We start from the raw sequence: 18,357 nt of genomic DNA on the forward strand, positions 1-18,357 counted from the left end.
ATCGCCCTGCGCTGGCTGCCCCGCCGAGTCCGCGCCGGCGTGCCCATATGTCTGCAGGTGTCACGAGAGGTGATCTAACTTGCGCTTCCCTTACCTGCCGATGTGCTTTTTGAGAGCGCTGCCGGAACAGCAATGCGGTTTTATCTCAAATTGAATTGTTGAGGGAGCTGTTAAGGAGCCATACATCACCCCAACGCGCAGGGGGAGAGAGAATCCACGGCGGCGGAGGAGAGGCGATGGGGATGGGGCTCGGCGGTATTGCAGATGGAATGGGTACTATGACGGAGGCTGTGCACATAAATCTACTGGCTCAGCAAATCAAGTTGTCAGCTTGTAATGGCCAGCCAGTGAGTGTGTGTGTAAAAGTTTTGCAGTTTTCTCTCTCTCGCTTTCTCCCTCCCTCCCTCCCTCCCTCCCTCTCCCTCCCTCCTCTGTCTGCGTTTGTATGTATGCAAGCTTGCAATAAAGCCACGAAGAGGTGACCTTCCTTATTCCTTTCGTCTCTCGGTTTGATGAGGTGACTCTTCTCCACACACACACACACACACACACACACACACACTCCGCAACCCCCCTCCAACCCACATCCACCACCTCCTGCCAACTCCTCACCAGTCGATGGGATCAATTCCTCTCTGTTCACCTTTTATCTTCTGACTGCCGTGAACACTCGCCTGCAATATCGCCCTGTCTTCCCTCCCCCTCTTAACAGCCCTCACGCACCCCTCTCGTCCAAAAGGCTTTCCTAAATTAGAGCCGGTCAAAGTCTCGAGAGGCATCGGAGCCCACCGTCTTTGTTATACCGGCTTGCGTCGGTCTGCCCCTGCACCCGCGGGGCCCTCTGGCCCTCTGGTCCTGCCCCGTGTATGGATTTTCTGCCCCATGATTTCTCAGCTTGTCGTTATGTGACGGGCAGCTCGGATCCAACGGCGCACGCCGGCGCTAATTACCGCCGTATTTCTTCATCTTTACATCTGAGGAGAGGGGCGTGCTGCTGCCAAAAAATCTGCTGCTACCCGGCGGATCGGAAGAACGAGCAACGAGGGCAAGTGGTGCAGTCTGCAATTGGACGGCAGAAAGTTTTCGTTTATGTCTCGCTAATTTTATTGAGTTGTGTATTTGCCCCAGCAGCTGGGAAGAGTGTTAGTTCACCCATGTGCGTACAAGTGTGTGTGTGTGTGTGTGTGTGCATAGATTTTGTTGCGTATGTTTACGTGTGTTGAACCTCACCTTCTCTTGCTGCTTTAAAAAAAGTGTAATTCAGTGCACACAACTGTACCGCTCCCCCTGTTCCTTCACCATCTTAACAGGCACCAATAGGAACCGGATCATCCAAAAGTCATGGCCTCCCCAACCTATCAGACCTCAGTAGAAAAGCCATGATGGGTAGAGCACTACCCATAACTCAGGACCCCCTCATCCCCTTCACCCGTTCTTTTTTTTTGTTGGATTTTTTCCCCCCGTATTGGATCCGGCCAATTACCCCACTCTTCCGAGCCGTCCCGGTCGCTGCTGCTCCACCACCTCTGCCGGTCCAGGGAGGGCTGCAGACTACCACATGCCTCCTCCCATACACGTGAAGTCACCAGCTGCTTCTTTTCACCTGACAGTGAGGAGTTTCACCAGGGGGACATACACTATTCCCCCCAGTTCCCCCTCCCCCCCCCCGAATAAGCGCCCCGACTGACCAGAGGAGGCGCTACTGCAGCAACCTGGATACATTCCCACCTACGGCTTCCCACCTGCAGACACGGCCAATTGTATCTGTAGGGATGCCCAACCAAGCTGGAGGTAACACAGGGATTCGAACTGGCGATCCCCGTGTTGATACGCAACGGAATAGACCGCTACACTACCCGGACACCCCACTCCTTCACCCATTCTTCACCTGCTTCCATCTGGTCTCAGGTTCAGGTCCTCACCTGGAGAAGGCCCGCTTTAAAAGGAGCTTTGTTCCTTCTGCCATCCTCTTGTAGGATGATAAAGTATCTATCTATCTATCTATCTATCTATCTATCTATCTATCTATCTATCTATCTATCTATCTATCTATCTATCTATCTATCTATCTATCTATCTATCCATCCATCCATCCATCTCTCTATCTATCTATCTATCTTTGTTGTATTGGACCTCTAAATTTAGCACTGCAGCTGCTCAGTAGGGTTAAATAACTGTGTAACATGGCAGCTGTTTTTATCATGCACTTTATCCAGTGGTCGTTAGATGTTGCTGCTGATTCCCCTACTGGTGCTCGTGTTGTATCCATGGCGGTCTTATGTGTTGGAGTTCATTTTATTCTACCCACGTGTTTCATGCTTTCATGATCATTCTATCTTATGGCTTGGATATTATGTGTTTATTTATATTGGATTAATGTATTATGTGATTTATAAGTGAGTGTTTTTATGTAGTTTTGAATTGAAGGGCGGCGCAGTGGCGCAGTGGTTAGCACGGTCGCCTCACAGCAAGAAGGTCCTGGGTTCGAGCCCCAGGGTAGTCCAACTCTGGGGGTCATCCCGGGTTGTCCTCTGTGTGGAGTTTGCATGTTCTCCCCGTGTCTGTGTTGGTTTCTTTCGGGTGCTCCAGTTTCCTCCCACAGTCCAAAGACATGTAGGTCAGGTGAATCAGCCGTACTAAATTGTCCCTAGGTGTGAATGTGTTGGCCCTGTGATGGTCTGGCGGTCTGTCCAGGGTGTCTCCCTGCCTGCCACCCAATGACTGCTGGGATAGGCTCCAGTGTCCCCACAACCCCAGTTGGGATAAGCGGCTTGGATAATGGATAGATGGATGGGTGGATGGATGGATGGTTCTGTGTGTTTGTCTGTGTTTAGGTGAGCACACCAAGACAAATTCCAACCAATTCTGTTGATAAAGTATTGAATCTTGAACCTTGGCATTGTTGTAGGTGATGCATGATGCATGTATGTTGGTTTGTGCCCGTGTGTGTGTGTGTGTGTGTGTGTGTGTGTGTGTGTGTGTGTGTGTGTGTGTGTGTGTGTGTGTGTGTGTGTGTGTGTGTTTGTACAGATGCAGCTTAGCATTGTGAAAATTCCCATTTTGACTGACCGTGAATCCCTGCTTCACTCATATTGTCTATTGCTAAATTTGTTTGGAAAACTCCCTTTCATAAAAAATAAAAAAAAGGCTGCAGCAGCCACGGTACCCATGCATGCAAGGCAAGACTCGGGATGCAAGTGTTGATGATGACTGCTGTCGTACACAAACCTGTGTTCTCCTCGTCTCTGCAGGTGAGGATGCTGTCGTTGTGGCTGAGTGTGTTTCTGCCGGCCCTCTCCGTGGCTCAGAGGTCAGAGCCCATGTTCTCTGCTGTGACCCAGACGGTCCTGCCTCCCGACTACGAAAACAACCCCACCCAGTTAAACTATGGTGTGGCCGTCACCGACGTGGACGGAGATGGAGACCTGGAGATTTTTGTGGCAGGGTGAGCGATGGATAGATCGAGAGAGAGAGAGAGAGAGAGAGAGAGAGAGAGAGAGAGAGGAGAGAGAGAGAGAGAGAGAGAGAGAGAGAGAGAGAGAGAGAGAGAGAGAGAGAGAGAGAGAGAGAGAGAGAGAGAGAGAGAGAGAGAGAGAGAGAGAGAGAGAGAGAGAGAGAGAGAGAGAGAGAGAGAGAGAGAGAGAGAGAGAGAGAGAGAGAGAGAGAGAGAGAGAGAGAGAGAGAGAGAGAGAGAGAGAGAGAGAGAGAGAGAGAGAGAGAGAACGGGTCAAGTCATACCAAGTTTATTTGTACAACTGCACAGTTCACGGTTTACGTGTCAATGTAAGTTAATTGAACGTGATCTTGATGAGAAACAGGTAAATCCAGTACAGACAACAACAGACGGCACCCTCCCTCTATGCTTAGACCCTCAATTCAGATGAGGCAAAACTCCACGTGAAAAACATGCAGAGGAGAAAAAAAAAGAAGTTGATAAACTGCAGGAAGAGCATCAAGGGGAGGGATCCCTGCTCCAGAACAGATTTATTTATTCATTTAAAAATAAGTTGGAGGGCAAAAGAAGAAGGGAAAGTGAAGAGGTGAGTGGAAGGGACGTGTCTGAGGTCTAGCTGCTAACTCTTAATGTCTCCTTACAGCATCAGAATTATATCTGCCACCCCTTTATTTCTGGCAGTTTAATGGGATAGTGGAGCAATTCATCAACTAGAGCGTAGTCCTACCACCTGCCCTAACATGGAGGATGGTTGTAAAATGGAAAACCGGAAAACAGAAGTGCTTTCTTATTTCTGATGGGTTAACATCGAACAGCGAGCACGCTATGGGCCGGTTTCCCGGACGCAGATGTTTTGTCCTGGACTGAACTGGATTTTGAATGGAGATTCAGCCTACAAAAGAGAACCAGAAGTCAGCACATAGTCTCACAGACGCAAAGCCTAACTGTTGTGTGACTTTGTTGTGAACAGAATGATACGGGATCATTGTCTTAAGTTTGTAGGTCTGGTATTGAACGCGCGTTTTCAACTGAGTCGCTAACATCACACGTTATTTACATCATATCCTGACTGGAGGCTTACCACTGACATTGTAAAATAGGTGCTTTTGCAGCGGTTCAGCAGAGCTAAAGCTAGCTGGTCTGGATCATGTTGTAACCAACAACCCAGAAAAACAAGCCTACACATCAGAAACACTTCAGAATCTAAAGGTTGATTTGTTTGAGCAGGTAGAAGGTGATAGAAAACGTCGTACATCTCTGTCGATGGCGTTTCTCTGTGAGGCCATGTGGCGCTTCTCAAATGAAACCACATGGACGACACCAGGTGATAGAACACGAGGGAGAGACCGAAGCAGAATATCGATGGGGGTGCAAAAAAAAAGGAATATTACCAATTTTCTTACCAATGAGGATGATGTTAATAGAATTACAGCAGCGTATGCTTTTAGATGCCCTCACTCGCCAGCGTTTGTGCAGGAGTTGAAACCCCATCGCATCTACGCAGATGTTACAGCTAGATGTGAGACCAAATGTCTGTTTGTGAGTGAGTTAGGTGCAGGTTCATGAGGTGTTTCGAAGCTAAAAAGGCGTCTGTAAGTCAGGAGATTGCGAGCGGGCCCTGCGGCTCCCTCTGCTGATGAGAATGGATGTGGTTGGACGGAGCGCCATTGACGGGAGCGGTCTGGAAAGCCTGCAGGATGTGTCTGTCCAATGAAGCAGAAATTAGTTTCACAATGCTTAACTGAATATGGATTGGAGAAAACGACCCTCTTTAATAAATGTCATTTAGCCAGGATGGGCCCTTCAGCAGGTACGCTGGACAGGAAGGCGAGCTCTTGTACGGCCCCATACAATCTACTTTGGGCTAAAGGGAGTAAATGGGAGTAACACTTGGACAACTCCGATGTGAAAATGTTTTAGCAGTCCGGCATGCTGGCCCAAGGTCCTGTGATTTAGTGAAGTGTGACCCATTAAAATGAAAAGTCAAGCACCCGAATTTGACTACCATCCAAGTGTTCAGCATACACCTGCACATCTGTAGTCAAGACCATCCAAGGTTAAGAACAAAGTCCAGGCCAAGTCTTTAAGGAAGTGCGTCCGAATCAAGTCTGAGACTTTGAGGATTGTCACCAGAACAGTGCAAGTACAATTAAACACCATCATTATAACGGTAGTAATCTACCATCATAGTAAAAGTCAAAATTTCACTACTGTATTACTTACCCCCCTTCCCCCCGTTAAGGAAGGAATGTATCAGATTCCAATTTCCCCATGTGTCAGAGACATAAATCAATAACAATAAAAACAAAAGGAACAAATGAGATTAGATTTCATTTTATTGATCTTGTCAGGGAAGTTTCGTATATAATTCACAAATTAAAACAGTTAATTAAAGTCTTGTACTCGATCAGTCTTGAAAATGTATTGCCACTGTCTGAGACAGAGTCAAGTCCAAATCATGATGCTGTGAAGTCTTCAATGAGACCAAGACCTTCAAAATACGGAATTGAGACCAAGTCCATACTCGAGTACTACAACCCTAAAGAACAGGTCCAAAGAAACCAGCAGTGGTGCAGCTTTTAATTCATCCCTGTTTTGCACTGCGGCTGGGAGACTTTAATAACATCGGACAGCCTGACTGACCTGTTGAGGGATGACAGGTTTCCTCTCTGTGGCCTCTCCTCTCAGCATGGCGAGACTAGTAACAGCAACCCCTACGGCCAAGGTACAAAAGACTTCAACAGCAAATTTATGTAACATTTAAGAAACTTACGCAACGTTAATGTTCAGCCGACATTTAGGTCTCTCGTTTCCTCTAAAATATCTCTTTGCAGATTGTCATGATTTACATTTACGCTGCAGTTGTGGAAGAAAGTTACACCATAGTATACCTGCTTCAACACTGCCAGCTATTTTCACTGCACCGAGTATCCATCCATCCATTATCCAAACCGCTTATCCTGCTCTCAGGATCGCAGGATGCTGGAGCCTATCCCGGCAGGGATTGGACGGCAGGCGGGGAGACACCCTGGACAGGCCGCCAGGCCATCACAGGGCCGACACACACACATTCACACCTAGAGACAATTTAGTACGGCTGATTCACCTGACCTACATGTCTTTGGACTGTGGGAGGAAACCGGAGCACCTGGAGGAAACCCACGCGGACATGGGGAGAACATGCAAACTCCACACAGAGGACGACTCGGGACGACCCCCAAGGTTGGACTACCCCGGGGCTCAAATCCGGGACCTTCTTGCTGTGAGGCAACCGCGCTAACCACTGTGCCACCGTGCCACCCTGCACCAAGTATTCATATTATAGTCTTCTCTTTATTCTGCTCTAACCGCTTCATTTGTTCTACTGATTTTGCTATTTTCTTTTCTTAGTTCACTTATTGCGAGATTCTCTAGTTTTCTTTAGCAAACGGCTCTTGTGTTAGTGGGCAGCTTTTCACTCCTAGTCTGTATACTAGCTTCGAGCTTAGCCTAGCTTAACAGTTAGCTTTACTGCATTTACATTCAGAGCAGCCTCATTAAAACGATGGTGTGTGGTGACTGTTCCACAGTTACAGATAGGTTGTCTCTACTAGAGAGATGTGTCCATGAGTTAGAGCAGCTTCTTTTGACTAGGATTACATTAGATGTGATGGGCACTCCAGATAGCCTTACTCCTGGGCCTGACAGCAGATGTGCTATTGTCTACATGCATGCTCCATAATCACAGAAATTTGAATCAGTTCATCTGGACACAACGTTTATTGGGAGAAACGTTTCATCACTCATCTAAGTGACTTCTTCAGTCTCAACTGACTGCAGGTATCCCCACCCTTATAAACAGCACCGTTGCATACGACCGAAACCAACAATCGGTTTCATATGCAGATTGCCTTGAACATTAACTGGAGTTACAATGGCCATGTGTACTATTCACAGAGGATTGGGGAATGGTTGCAATCACAGCATTCTAAGATGGCAACAGATGTACTCGTAGCCCCCCTCGGTTCGGGGATGGTTGTTCTTTCTTCACATAGATGGCCTCTTTGACTCCCCATTCAAACCAGTGTTCCTCCCTGTCAAGGATGTCCTCAGCTGGTGAACGAACAGGCGAGACAAACTAATTTTACCATCTATGTTAAGAGGGAACAACCATCCCTGAACCGGGGGGTGGGGGCTGACATACGCTAGTGTTAGGAGACTCCCATTACCCGCAATATTAGATTCGCTTTGCCAGCCTTGGTTTACTGTTTATCCGGGGCCATAGTCTGTGACATAGGGGATAATCTTAGTGTGCTGGCATCACGGAAAGTGAATCAGAGAACCCAGGTACACAGCACCACTACTTTAAGTAACACTGTTATTCACGTTGGCACCAATAATGCTAGGATGAAGCAATCAGACATCAGTCAGGACGCTTGAGTTGGCCAGAAAGATGTGTTGGCATCAATTTATTGTCTCTGGTCCCTTGCCCATGAGGGGTAATGTAATAGGCTCACCTCAATGAACTGCTGGCTGGCTCGTTACTGCAATGAGCAGGGATTCGGTTTTGTTGATAACTGGCCTTCTTTCTGGGGCTGCCCTTACCTGCTGAAAGCGGACAGCATTCACCGTACTGGGGACGGCACTGCTCTTTTGTCTAACAATATAGATAGCAGTTTACATTTAATTTGACACTAGGGACTTCTCATTCAGCAGGTCGCAGGCGAGTAGAGAGCCTGCTAGGTTTAAACCAGGTGCGGATGTGGAGTCAACTAGTTTAGTTAATATGTTTAGTCAGGGAATTTCTCATAGTGTAGATTATCAGACTGATAACTTGGTCTATATCATTGAGACCGTCTCCCTACCCTGCTGTACTCTCCCAAGCTCTCCTCTCCTAAATGTGTGAATCACAATAATCTAATTAATTGCTACGACTGGTGGTGGTGAAATGTGCAACAAAGTACCTAATAATCTACAGAATCAAACATTTAATGTTATCAAACGTGTGACCACACATTGTTCAAAGCATAGGTCTTCAAAATTGTCAACTAATACGACAAGGTGTCTAATTTCAATTAATATTTCATCTATTGGTAGCTCTAAAGATCTGCCTACTACTGATCACTTCAGCAAGATGCTTAAATTTGGTTTCATAAATATCAGATTACTGTCTAACAAAGCCTGGTAACACTTATATGACGCTTGCATCAATAACGCCCTATAAGTGTAGCTATAAGTCATTGTAAGATTCAATACAACCATGTATACGCCCTCACAAATCCTCATAGCCACCTTTATGTCAATTTAAAATGGATTTATGCATTATAAATATGTCATCATTAGCCTGTTTATCTCTCAAATGTCATAATGCCTCATAGCCAACTTGTTTTGCTGAAGTTTTGTAGAGATGCATAATGAGACTTCAGTGCTATTTCACAGTCTTCAGCCATAGCCCTTAGTCATTGTAATACACATTATAGGAAAGTATGGGCGTTATAGACGCTTATAGGGCGTTATAGATGCTCATACGGCATTATATATGCTTATAGGGCGTTATAGATGCAAGCTTCATAGAAAGTGTTACCCAAAGCCTTACTAATAAATTATCTGATTCATGAACATAGTTTTGATATGATTGGGTTATGTGAAACATGGTTGAAACCAAATATTTTCTGTCCCTTAAATGAAGCTTCCCCACCTGACTATATTTATGCCCATGTAACTCGGGCAAATAAACAAGGTGGGGGTGTCACCTTAATATATGTCTATTTAACTTCAAAACTTGAATCTAAATTCTAATCTTTTGAGGCTTTTATTCTAAGTCCACTTCCCTCAACCATGAATAGACTCTGCTCAGTCCACATTATGATACACAAATGTGATACACATGGTGATACATTGTGATTGTTGGCCTCCTGGCCCTTACCATTTCTTGAAGAATTTGGAGGATTTGTCTCAGGTCTTGTTACTCATTCTGATGAGACTGTAATTCTTGGTGATTTCAATATTCATCTGAATAAGGCTGCTGATCCTCTAAGTAAAGCCTTTCTGGCGCTTGTTGATACTTTTGGGTTCGCTCAGTTTGATCAAGAGTTGACTCATTGCAGTAGTAACACCGTTGATTTGGTTTTATCTGTGTATCTGTTTCTGATCTGACTGTCTTGCCAACCACATCTGCTGTGTCAGATTATTTTCCCATTAAAATTGAACCATCATTGGCCTGTCCTGTTAATGTTGGCAAAGATGTAATTGCTACTCGCCACATTGGTCCGTCCACTGTAGCTGCATTTGGCCAGGAGCTGCCTGAAGTCTTGCCACATTTCACTGTAGAGACTGACTCTGTTGAAAATCTCCTTAGTGACTGAAATGTGGCCCTCTCTAGTCTCCTCGATTCAGTTACACCTCTCACTACCAGAGCTAGGTAACTAAAGAGGCCTACACCATGGTTTATCGATGAGACGCGCTCTTAAGCGGGCCTGCAGGAGAATGGAACGTAAATGGTGAAAATCAAAATTGGAAAGTTTTTTACCTATTTTTGCATGATTGAAATACAAGCGTACTTTATCTGCTGTGAAAGCAGCATATCTTAATCAATATTAATAAACATAATCCCACATTTCTGGGCAGCATGGTGGCCCAGTGGTTAGCACTATTGCCTCACAGCAAGAAGGTCCTGGGTTCAAACCTCAAACTGTCCCAGGTCCTTTCTGTGTGGAGTTTGCATGTTCTGCCCGTGTCTGCGTGGGTTTCCTCTGGGTGCTCCAGTTTCCTTCCACCATCAAAAAGTCATGCATGTTAGGGTTAATACTCCTGCCTGTGCCCCTGAGCAAGGCAATGGAAAGAAGAACTGGAGTTGGTCCCCGGGTGCTGCAGCTGCCCACTGCTCCTATACAATAGGATGGGCTAAATGCAGAGAACAAATTTCATTGCAACCTGTACAATGATAAAAATAAAGTGGCTTTTTTGGCTTTCTCTTTGACACTGTAGCTAAATTTACTAAAAAGCAGCCGTCTATTAGTTTCTCACCATTCACGGCCCATGAGTTTCTAGACTTGTTCTGCAATAAGGTTGATGAGCTCATTAGCAAAATTAGTTCTTCAACTCCAGTTACCCCTGCAGATCCTGTCTTAGCAAATTCATATGAGTCACTGAGAGTCCCAGTTATTACAGCTTTTGAGACTATCTTTCCTGATACCTTGACTAAGCTCATGTCAGCTTCTAAATAAACTACTTGCCTACTTGACCCTTTACCAGCAAAACATTTTAAAGACCTCTGGCCTACAGTGCTAGACATTGTTAACTTATCACTTACTACTGGCACTGTTCCCAGCAGTTTTAAGAAAGCTGTAGTTAAACCTCTACTTAAGAAACTGCACCTCGATCCAGGGTCTCTTAATAACTATTGACCAGTCGCTAATCTTCCATTCTTTTCTAAAGTACTAGAGAGGGTTGTGTATCGACAACTTTTGATCCATATAGAAGAACACTATCTATGGGAACCTTTTCAATCGGCTTTCAGGGCCTGTCACTCCACTGAAACTGCTCTGACAAGAGTGGTGAAAGATCTTCTACGTGCTATGCACTCTGATTCCACCTCTGTGCTTCTATTGCTGGACTTCAGTGCAGCCTTGGACACCATTGATCACTGTATCCCATTAGACAGAATAAATTGTAATTTTGGTGTCTCTGGCGTCTCTGGCTTAGCTCTCTCTTGGCTTAAGTCCTACTTATCTGGAAGAACACATTGTGTCTGCTATGATAATATTACATCGAAATTCCCTGACATTAAATATGGCATACCGCAGGGCTCGGTTCTTGGCCCTCTACTTTTCTCTCTTTATATTTCACCTCTTGGCCAAATTATACGCAGTCATGGAATAAATGTCCATTGCTATGCAAATGATACTAAGCTGTATGTACCTATAAGGGCTGATGATCATACTTAAATGACTGATTTAGAGGCCTGTTTGGCTGCTGTGAAAAATTGGATGTCACTTAACTTTTTGCTTTTAAATTCAGATAAAACCAAGATGCTGTGTATTGGCCCTGCTAGACACAGACACCAATTTGATCAAGTAACGATAACAATCGACAACTCCAATTTCACAAAGTGTGGTAGCCAAAAATCTTGGTGTTACATTTGATCTCAGCCTTTCCTTTGATAAGCACATTAAATAAATCACCAAGACTGCCTATTTTCACTTACGTAACATGGCTAAAATTCGGTTTTTCCTGTCCGTGGTTGATTCAGAGACTCTAATACAGCATTTGTTTCATCCAGACTTGATTACTGTAATGTTCTGTTTTCAGGTCTCTCACATGCTAGTACTAAAAGTTTTCAGATGGTTTAAAATGCTGCAGCTAGAATCCTAATTAAAACTAGAAAATTTGACTATATTACACCAATTCATGCCTCCCTTCATTGGCTTCCTATCCCTGTTTGTAGGTCAGACTTCAAGGTGCTTCTGCTGACTTATAAAATCCTAAATGGGCTTGCTCCATTTTACCAGTCTGATCTCCTTAATCCGTATATTCCATCTCGAGCTCTCTGCTCTCAAAATACAGGGCTCCTGTGTGTACCCAAAGTTAAAAAGAAGTCAGCTGGCGGCAGGACCTTTTCCTATTGGGCCTCGTTCTGGTGGAATAACCTGCCCGCTGCTGTCAGGCAATCAGAGTCTGTTGAGTCCTTTAAATCCAAACTTAAGATTCATCTTTTGGCCTTAACCTACAATTAGCTGTCTTTAAATTGAGTGCTTCACAACCTGTACTGCATGGCGGGTTGGTTTCTGTCTCAATGAATTTACCAAGTACTCTTCTGCTGATGAGACTATAGAGTATAGATTATTGACTACTGCAAACTGTTCTCTTCTCTCACATGTCTTTTCTCTCTCTCTGAACGATGTCTTCTCCTTTCTTTTCTTCTGTGTATGTGGATGGTGTGATGTGAGTCTCCCCCATGTGCACGTGTAGTCTGTTCTCCTCCCAGGTCTTCATGGTGATGGTGGTCACCACCTGGACACTGCTTGGCATCCTCCTCATCACATTCTTTATAAATCCACATACTCCAATATGTGACTAATGTTTTCTCTTGTCTCTTGTCCCGTGTATGTGAATGGTGTGATGTGAATCTCCCCTGTGTGCATGTGTAGTCTGTCCTCCTGTCAGGGCTCCATGGTGATGGTGGTCGTGTGGCTCGGGTCCTGGGCTGTTCCAGTGGAATCTGGACACTGCTTGGCATCTTCCTCATCACGTTCTTCATATATTTTATAACTCCATTATAATTCAGAATAAGAACCAGAATCATGTTTATTGGCTGTGTAGGTTTGCACACATGGAATTTGACTCCGGTTTCGTGACTCACTTGAACATAGAATAACAACACTACAACACAACTCAACTGCCCTCAATTCTGTTATCCTCTTTCAATGAATCAACATCCATTATACGTCTGTCCGTCTTGGGAGAGAGATCCCTCCTCTGTTGTTCTCCCTGAGATTTCTCCTATTTTTTTTCCTCCCTGTTAAAGGGTTTTGTTCCTTATCCAAGTTGTTCCTTATCCCATGCGAGGGTCTAAGGACAGGGCGTTGTGTTGCCGTAAAGCCCACTGAGACAAATTTCTAATTTGTGATATTGGGCTATACAAATAAAATTAGCCAGGCACGGTGGCGCAGTGGTTAGCATGGTCACCTCACAGTAAGAACGTCCTGGGTTCGAGCCCCGGGGTAGTCCAACCTTGGGGAGGTCGTCCCAGCTCGTCCTCTGTGTGGAGTTTGCATGTTCTCCCCGTGTCTGCGTAGGTTTCCTCTGGGTGCTCCGGTTTCCTCCCACAGTCCAAAGACATGCAGGTCAGGTGAATCGGACGTACTAAATTGTCCCTAGTGTGAATGTGTGTGGGTCCTATGTGATGGCCTGGCGGCTTGTCCAGGGTGTCTCCCCGCCTGCTGCCCAATGACTGCTGGGATAGGCTCCAGCATTCTCGTGAACCTGAGAGCAGGATAAGCGGTTCAGATGATGGATGGATGGATGGACGGACAAATAAAATTGACTTGGGGGAAAAAAACTCTTGATTTGCTGAATCCACACTATACGTCCATGTCAGTCAGGCTGGTAAAGCAGGACTTCTGGCTTTAACGCAAAGGAAAAAATTCTGATTAGTTGGGAAAGATCTGATTGCGATTTTCTTCACCTTGAACATTACAATATGACTCCATATATATATATATATATATACACTACCGTTCAAAAGTTTGGGATCACCCAAACAATTTTGTGTTTTCCATGAAAAGTCACACTTATTCACCACCATATGTTGTGAAATGAATAGAAAATAGAGTCAAGACATTGACAAGGTTAGAAATAATGATTTGTATTTGAAATAAGATTTTTTTTACATCAAACTTTGCTTTCGTCAAAGAATCCTCCATTTGCAGCAATTACAGCATTGCAGACCTTTGGCATTCTAGCTGTTAATTTGTTGAGGTAATCTGGAGAAATTGCACCCCACGCTTCCAGAAGCAGCTCCCACAAGTTGGATTGGTTGGATGGGCACTTCTTTGAGCAGATTGAGTTTCTGGAGCATCACATTTGTGGGGTCAATTAAACGCTCAAAATGGGCAGAAAAAGAGAACTTTCATCTGAAACTCGACAGTCTATTCTTGTTCTTAGAAATGAAGGCTATTCCATGCGAGAAATTGCTAAGAAATTGAAGATTTCCTACACCGGTGTGTACTACTCCCTTCAGAGGACAGCACAAACAGGCTCTAACCAGAGTAGAAAAAGAAGTGGGAGGCCGCGTTGCGCAACTGAGCAAGAAGATAAGTACATTAGAGTCTCTAGTTTGAGAAACAGACGCCTCACAGGTCCCCAACTGGCATCTTCATTAAATAGTACCTGTTAGAGCCTGTTTGTGCTGTCCTCTGAAGGGAGTAGTACACACCGGTGTAGGAAATCTTCAATTTCTTAGCAATTTCTCGCATGGAATAGCCTTCATTTCTAAGAACAAGAATAGACTGTCGAGTTTCAGATGAAAGTTCTCTTTTTCTGGCCATTTTGAGCGTTTAATTGACCCCACAAATGTGATGCTCCAGAAACTCAATCTGCTCAAAGAAGTGCCCATCCAACCAATCCAGCTTGTGGGAGCTACTTCTGGAAGCGTGGGGTGCAATTTCTCCAGATTACCTCAACAAATTAACAGCTAGAATGCCAAAGGTCTGCAATGCTGTAATTGCTGCAAATGGAGGATTCTTTGACGAAAGCAAAGTTTGATGTAAAAAAAATCTTATTTCAAATACAAATCATTATTTCTAACCTTGTCAATGTCTTGACTCTATTTTCTATTCATTTCACAACATATGGTGGTGAATAAGTGTGACTTTTCATGGAAAACACAAAATTGTTTGGGTGATCCCAAACTTTTGAACGGTAGTGTATATATATGTATATTCTCTTAACAATGAAGCCAGGTGAAATTGCAGGATTTTCAGATTATTAGTTCATTAGTTGGCGATTCGAAGAAAATCCCAACTAGAATGAAGTCGCAGCTTGAAATGGCAGATTTAGGTTTCAGAAACCCTGCGGATGGACGGGGTGTTGCTCACTGGACTCGTGACAGCGTGTTGTCTTCCCTCTCTTGACAGCTACAACGGCCCTAATCTGGTGCTGAAGTACGACGGGCAGAGGAAGAGGCTCGTCAACATCGCCGCAGACAACCGAAGCTCTCCGTTTTACGCCCTGCGAGACCGTCAGGGCAACGCCATCGGCGTGACAGCTTGTGACATCGACGGAGACGGTCGGGAGGAGATCTACGTCCTCAACACGAACAACGCTTTCTCTGGTACAGCTCACATGCGTTCGGTTTCCCCTACATGAATACACATATATATGCGCGTGCATGCACACGTACACACAAAACGCATGCAAATGCTACACGGTCGCCCGCACGTCCACTAGCGTGCGGAGGAGGGGTCACGGCCGTGTTCAGGCGCTGAGAAGAAGCAGGAGGAGAATCAATATCCAGATATAACGCTTATCTCACGTGAGTCTTCATCAGATAACAGATAAGCTTTGTGCCGCCATTAATCAGCCCGAGAGGTTTTATATTGCAAACACCGCAGTGCCTTGAGCTCCATCACTCTGCCCCAAAACCCGAGCTGGAATATTCCTCACCCTCAGCTCTCATAATGCACCGCTCTGTTTGCCATCTCTCATTGTTATTGGATTGCATAACCCTGCTCCTCTGTCAGCTCACTGTTTCTATCTCCTGTACTCTCTCTCTCTCTCTCTCTCTGTCTATCGCTCGCTCTCTCTGCCTCCCTACCTCCCTCTCTCTCCTCCTGTCTCTCCCTCCCTCTCTCTCTCACTCTGTCTGCCTCCCTACCTCCCTCTGTCTCTGTCTCTCCCTCCCTCTCTCTCTCTCTCTGTCTATCGCTCGCTCTCTCTGCCTCCCTACCTCCCTCTCTCTCCTCCTGTCTCTCCCTCCCTCTCTCTCTCACTCTGTCTGCCTCCCTACCTCCCTCTGTCTCTGTCTCTCCCTCCCTCCCTCCCTCCCTCTCTCTCTGTCTCTCGCTCTCTCTGCCTCCCTACCTCCCTGTCTCTCTTCCTGTCTCTCCCTCCCTCTCTCTCTCACTCTGTCTGTCTCTCACTCTCTCTGCCTCCCTACCTCGCTCTGTCTCTGTCTCTCCCTCCCTCCCTCTCTCTCTGTCTCTCGCTCTCTCTGCCTCCCTACCTCCCTCTGTCTCTGTCTCTCTGTCTCTCCCTCCCTCCCTCTCTCTGTCTCTTGCTCTCTCTGCCTCCCTACCTCCCTCTCTCTCTTCCTGTCTCTCCCTCCCTCTCTCTCTCTCACTCTGTCTGTCTCTCTCTGCCTCCCTACCTCGCTCTGTCTCTGTCTCTCTGTCTCTCCCTACCTCCCTCTCTCTCTTCCTGTCTCTCCCTCCCTCTCTTTCTCACTCTGTCTGTCTCTCTGTCTCTCTCTTGCTCTCTATCTGCCTGTCTGTGTGTGTCTCTCTCTCTCTCACAACCATTTGCTGCTGTGTTCAGCCACAGAGGATGAGGTGATTTTTGCTGCAGAGCTCGGATAAAAGGGGTCTTATCTGCTTTCCGTTTTGTTTTATGTTTTGAGCTGCTGTTGAATGGTTATTGTTGGGACGGTTCAGGATGCATGTTGAGTGCTTGTCTTGACAAATATTATTTATATCGACAAAAAGATATCAAGTCTCTTTTTGTTACTTTTTTTGTCAAATAAAGACTTGTTTTAAAAATTCAGTTCTCTCTCTTTCTCTGTCTCGCTTGCTCTCTCTCTGTCTCTCTGTCTGTCTCTCTCTCTCTCTCTCTCTCCTTCAAGGTCGAGCGACGTATTCCGACAAGCTGTTTAAGTTCCGTAATGGACGCTATGAAGATTTGCTGAGCGATGAGATTAATGAGAGCAGAGATGTAGCCAACCGTATGGCTGGCCGCTCCGTGGCCTGCGTGGACAGGAAGGTACTACTCCCAACACATAGACACACACACACATACACACACACACACACACACATACACACACACACACACACACACACACACACACACACACACACACACAAGAAAATAAGCAAAACAAGTATAAGCACACATACTCGGTGAGTGTGACTCTCAGAAGTGTGTCTGTGTATTTGCATGGCCGCGTTTGTGTGCGTCTGTTTGTTTGCCGGCGATCACTCATCCTCCCCGCCCCTCCCCGCGTGGCCAGTGACAGTTCATTTGGGAGAGATTGTGTGCCATTTTGTCTCTCGTCTGTCCACTGTCCTGGTGTAATTACAGAAACGAAGGGCCCTTTTATTTTGTAGAGCGCAGGAGGGAAGGAGCGATGATGGCAGGAGGGAAGGAGCGATGGCGGCTAACCGCTTCATCCCGCTGCTCGTGTTCTCCATCTTACTTCATCTCTCTCTCTCTCTCTCTCTCTCACCCACACACACACACACACACCATCCTTACTTCCAGTCAGGGTGAAAGTTAAAGCTAATAATCCGCAGGAGAGGACAGTAGGGATTAGAATAGATTTTTTTGACCGCAGTCCCGTCTCGCTGAGCAGCGGGCGGAGGCGCGGCTGCCAACCCGACGGGAAGACGTCTACTTTAAACGGCGCGAACGCCTCCACAACGAGCCAAACAACCTGGATGTGTGTCCCGCGCCGGTTCCAGGAGACCGATTAAGGGAGAAGACATTTTCCTAGTGCTGAATGAGTGACTTCCTCCTCCTCTTCTTCATCACCGTCTGCTTATTCTCAGCCCCCCCCCCCGTCTTCTATACGCTCTTTGTCTTGATCCACTTAGTCCTTTTTTTTTTCTTCTTCTCCCTTCGTCATCTCCACTTTTAACCGGCTCTTCCCTCAGTCTGAAGCGACCCTTTAACTTTCGGTGGGTTTGACACCGGGGCCGCTGACAGTCATTGATGAAGAGCGGTCACCAAACTTTTTTTCATTAATACTGACACAGCAGCACAAGGTCGTAGGGGCCAACACTGGATCACCCATGTTGTGTTTTCAGCGGTGTGACTAATGTGTTGGCTCTTGTTTACCTATAAATAGAGTGCTATCAGTCACAGAAAGTAAGGGATAATTACTCTCCGTCTCCTTGGAGGCGACGTGCCATCATTAGTCTCATAGGGACTGACGAGAGGTCTCGCATGGCCTTGATAGATTGGCTCACTTTCAGGTGGTTGACGGTTAGGGCTGGGCAATAATTCAATATAATCCTTTATCGTCTTTCAGTCTTGTTGAAACGGGATGACATTCGAATATCGCTGTATCGTGATGTGCAATTTTGTTGTCTACATCAAAAAATAGAGAATGTATTAATGTAACATCTCTCACAAAATGAAGTCTGAAGTAGTCGAAGGGAGTAGCTGTTATTTGAAAATTAGTTTTCGTTTAGCGTTATACTTTCATC

The 18,357-nt window shown here is 45.7% G+C and overlaps 1 protein-coding gene across 1 annotated transcript in view; it reads left to right on the forward strand.

The window, feature by feature from the left end:
* Positions 1–236: 236 nt before the first annotated feature.
* The window catches only part of crtac1b (cartilage acidic protein 1b), a 40,471-nt gene continuing 22,350 nt past the window's right edge, over positions 237–18,357 (forward strand). Inside the window, exons 1-4 of the mRNA XM_056291476.1 lie at positions 237–347; positions 3,252–3,445; positions 15,070–15,266; positions 16,773–16,909. Coding sequence (XP_056147451.1) covers positions 237–347; positions 3,252–3,445; positions 15,070–15,266; positions 16,773–16,909 — 639 coding nt within the window. The remainder of the gene's footprint in view (positions 348–3,251; positions 3,446–15,069; positions 15,267–16,772; positions 16,910–18,357) is intronic.

This window comes from Lampris incognitus, chromosome 13 (assembly GCF_029633865.1).
Source record: "Lampris incognitus isolate fLamInc1 chromosome 13, fLamInc1.hap2, whole genome shotgun sequence".
Taxonomy (NCBI): domain Eukaryota; kingdom Metazoa; phylum Chordata; class Actinopteri; order Lampriformes; family Lampridae; genus Lampris; species Lampris incognitus.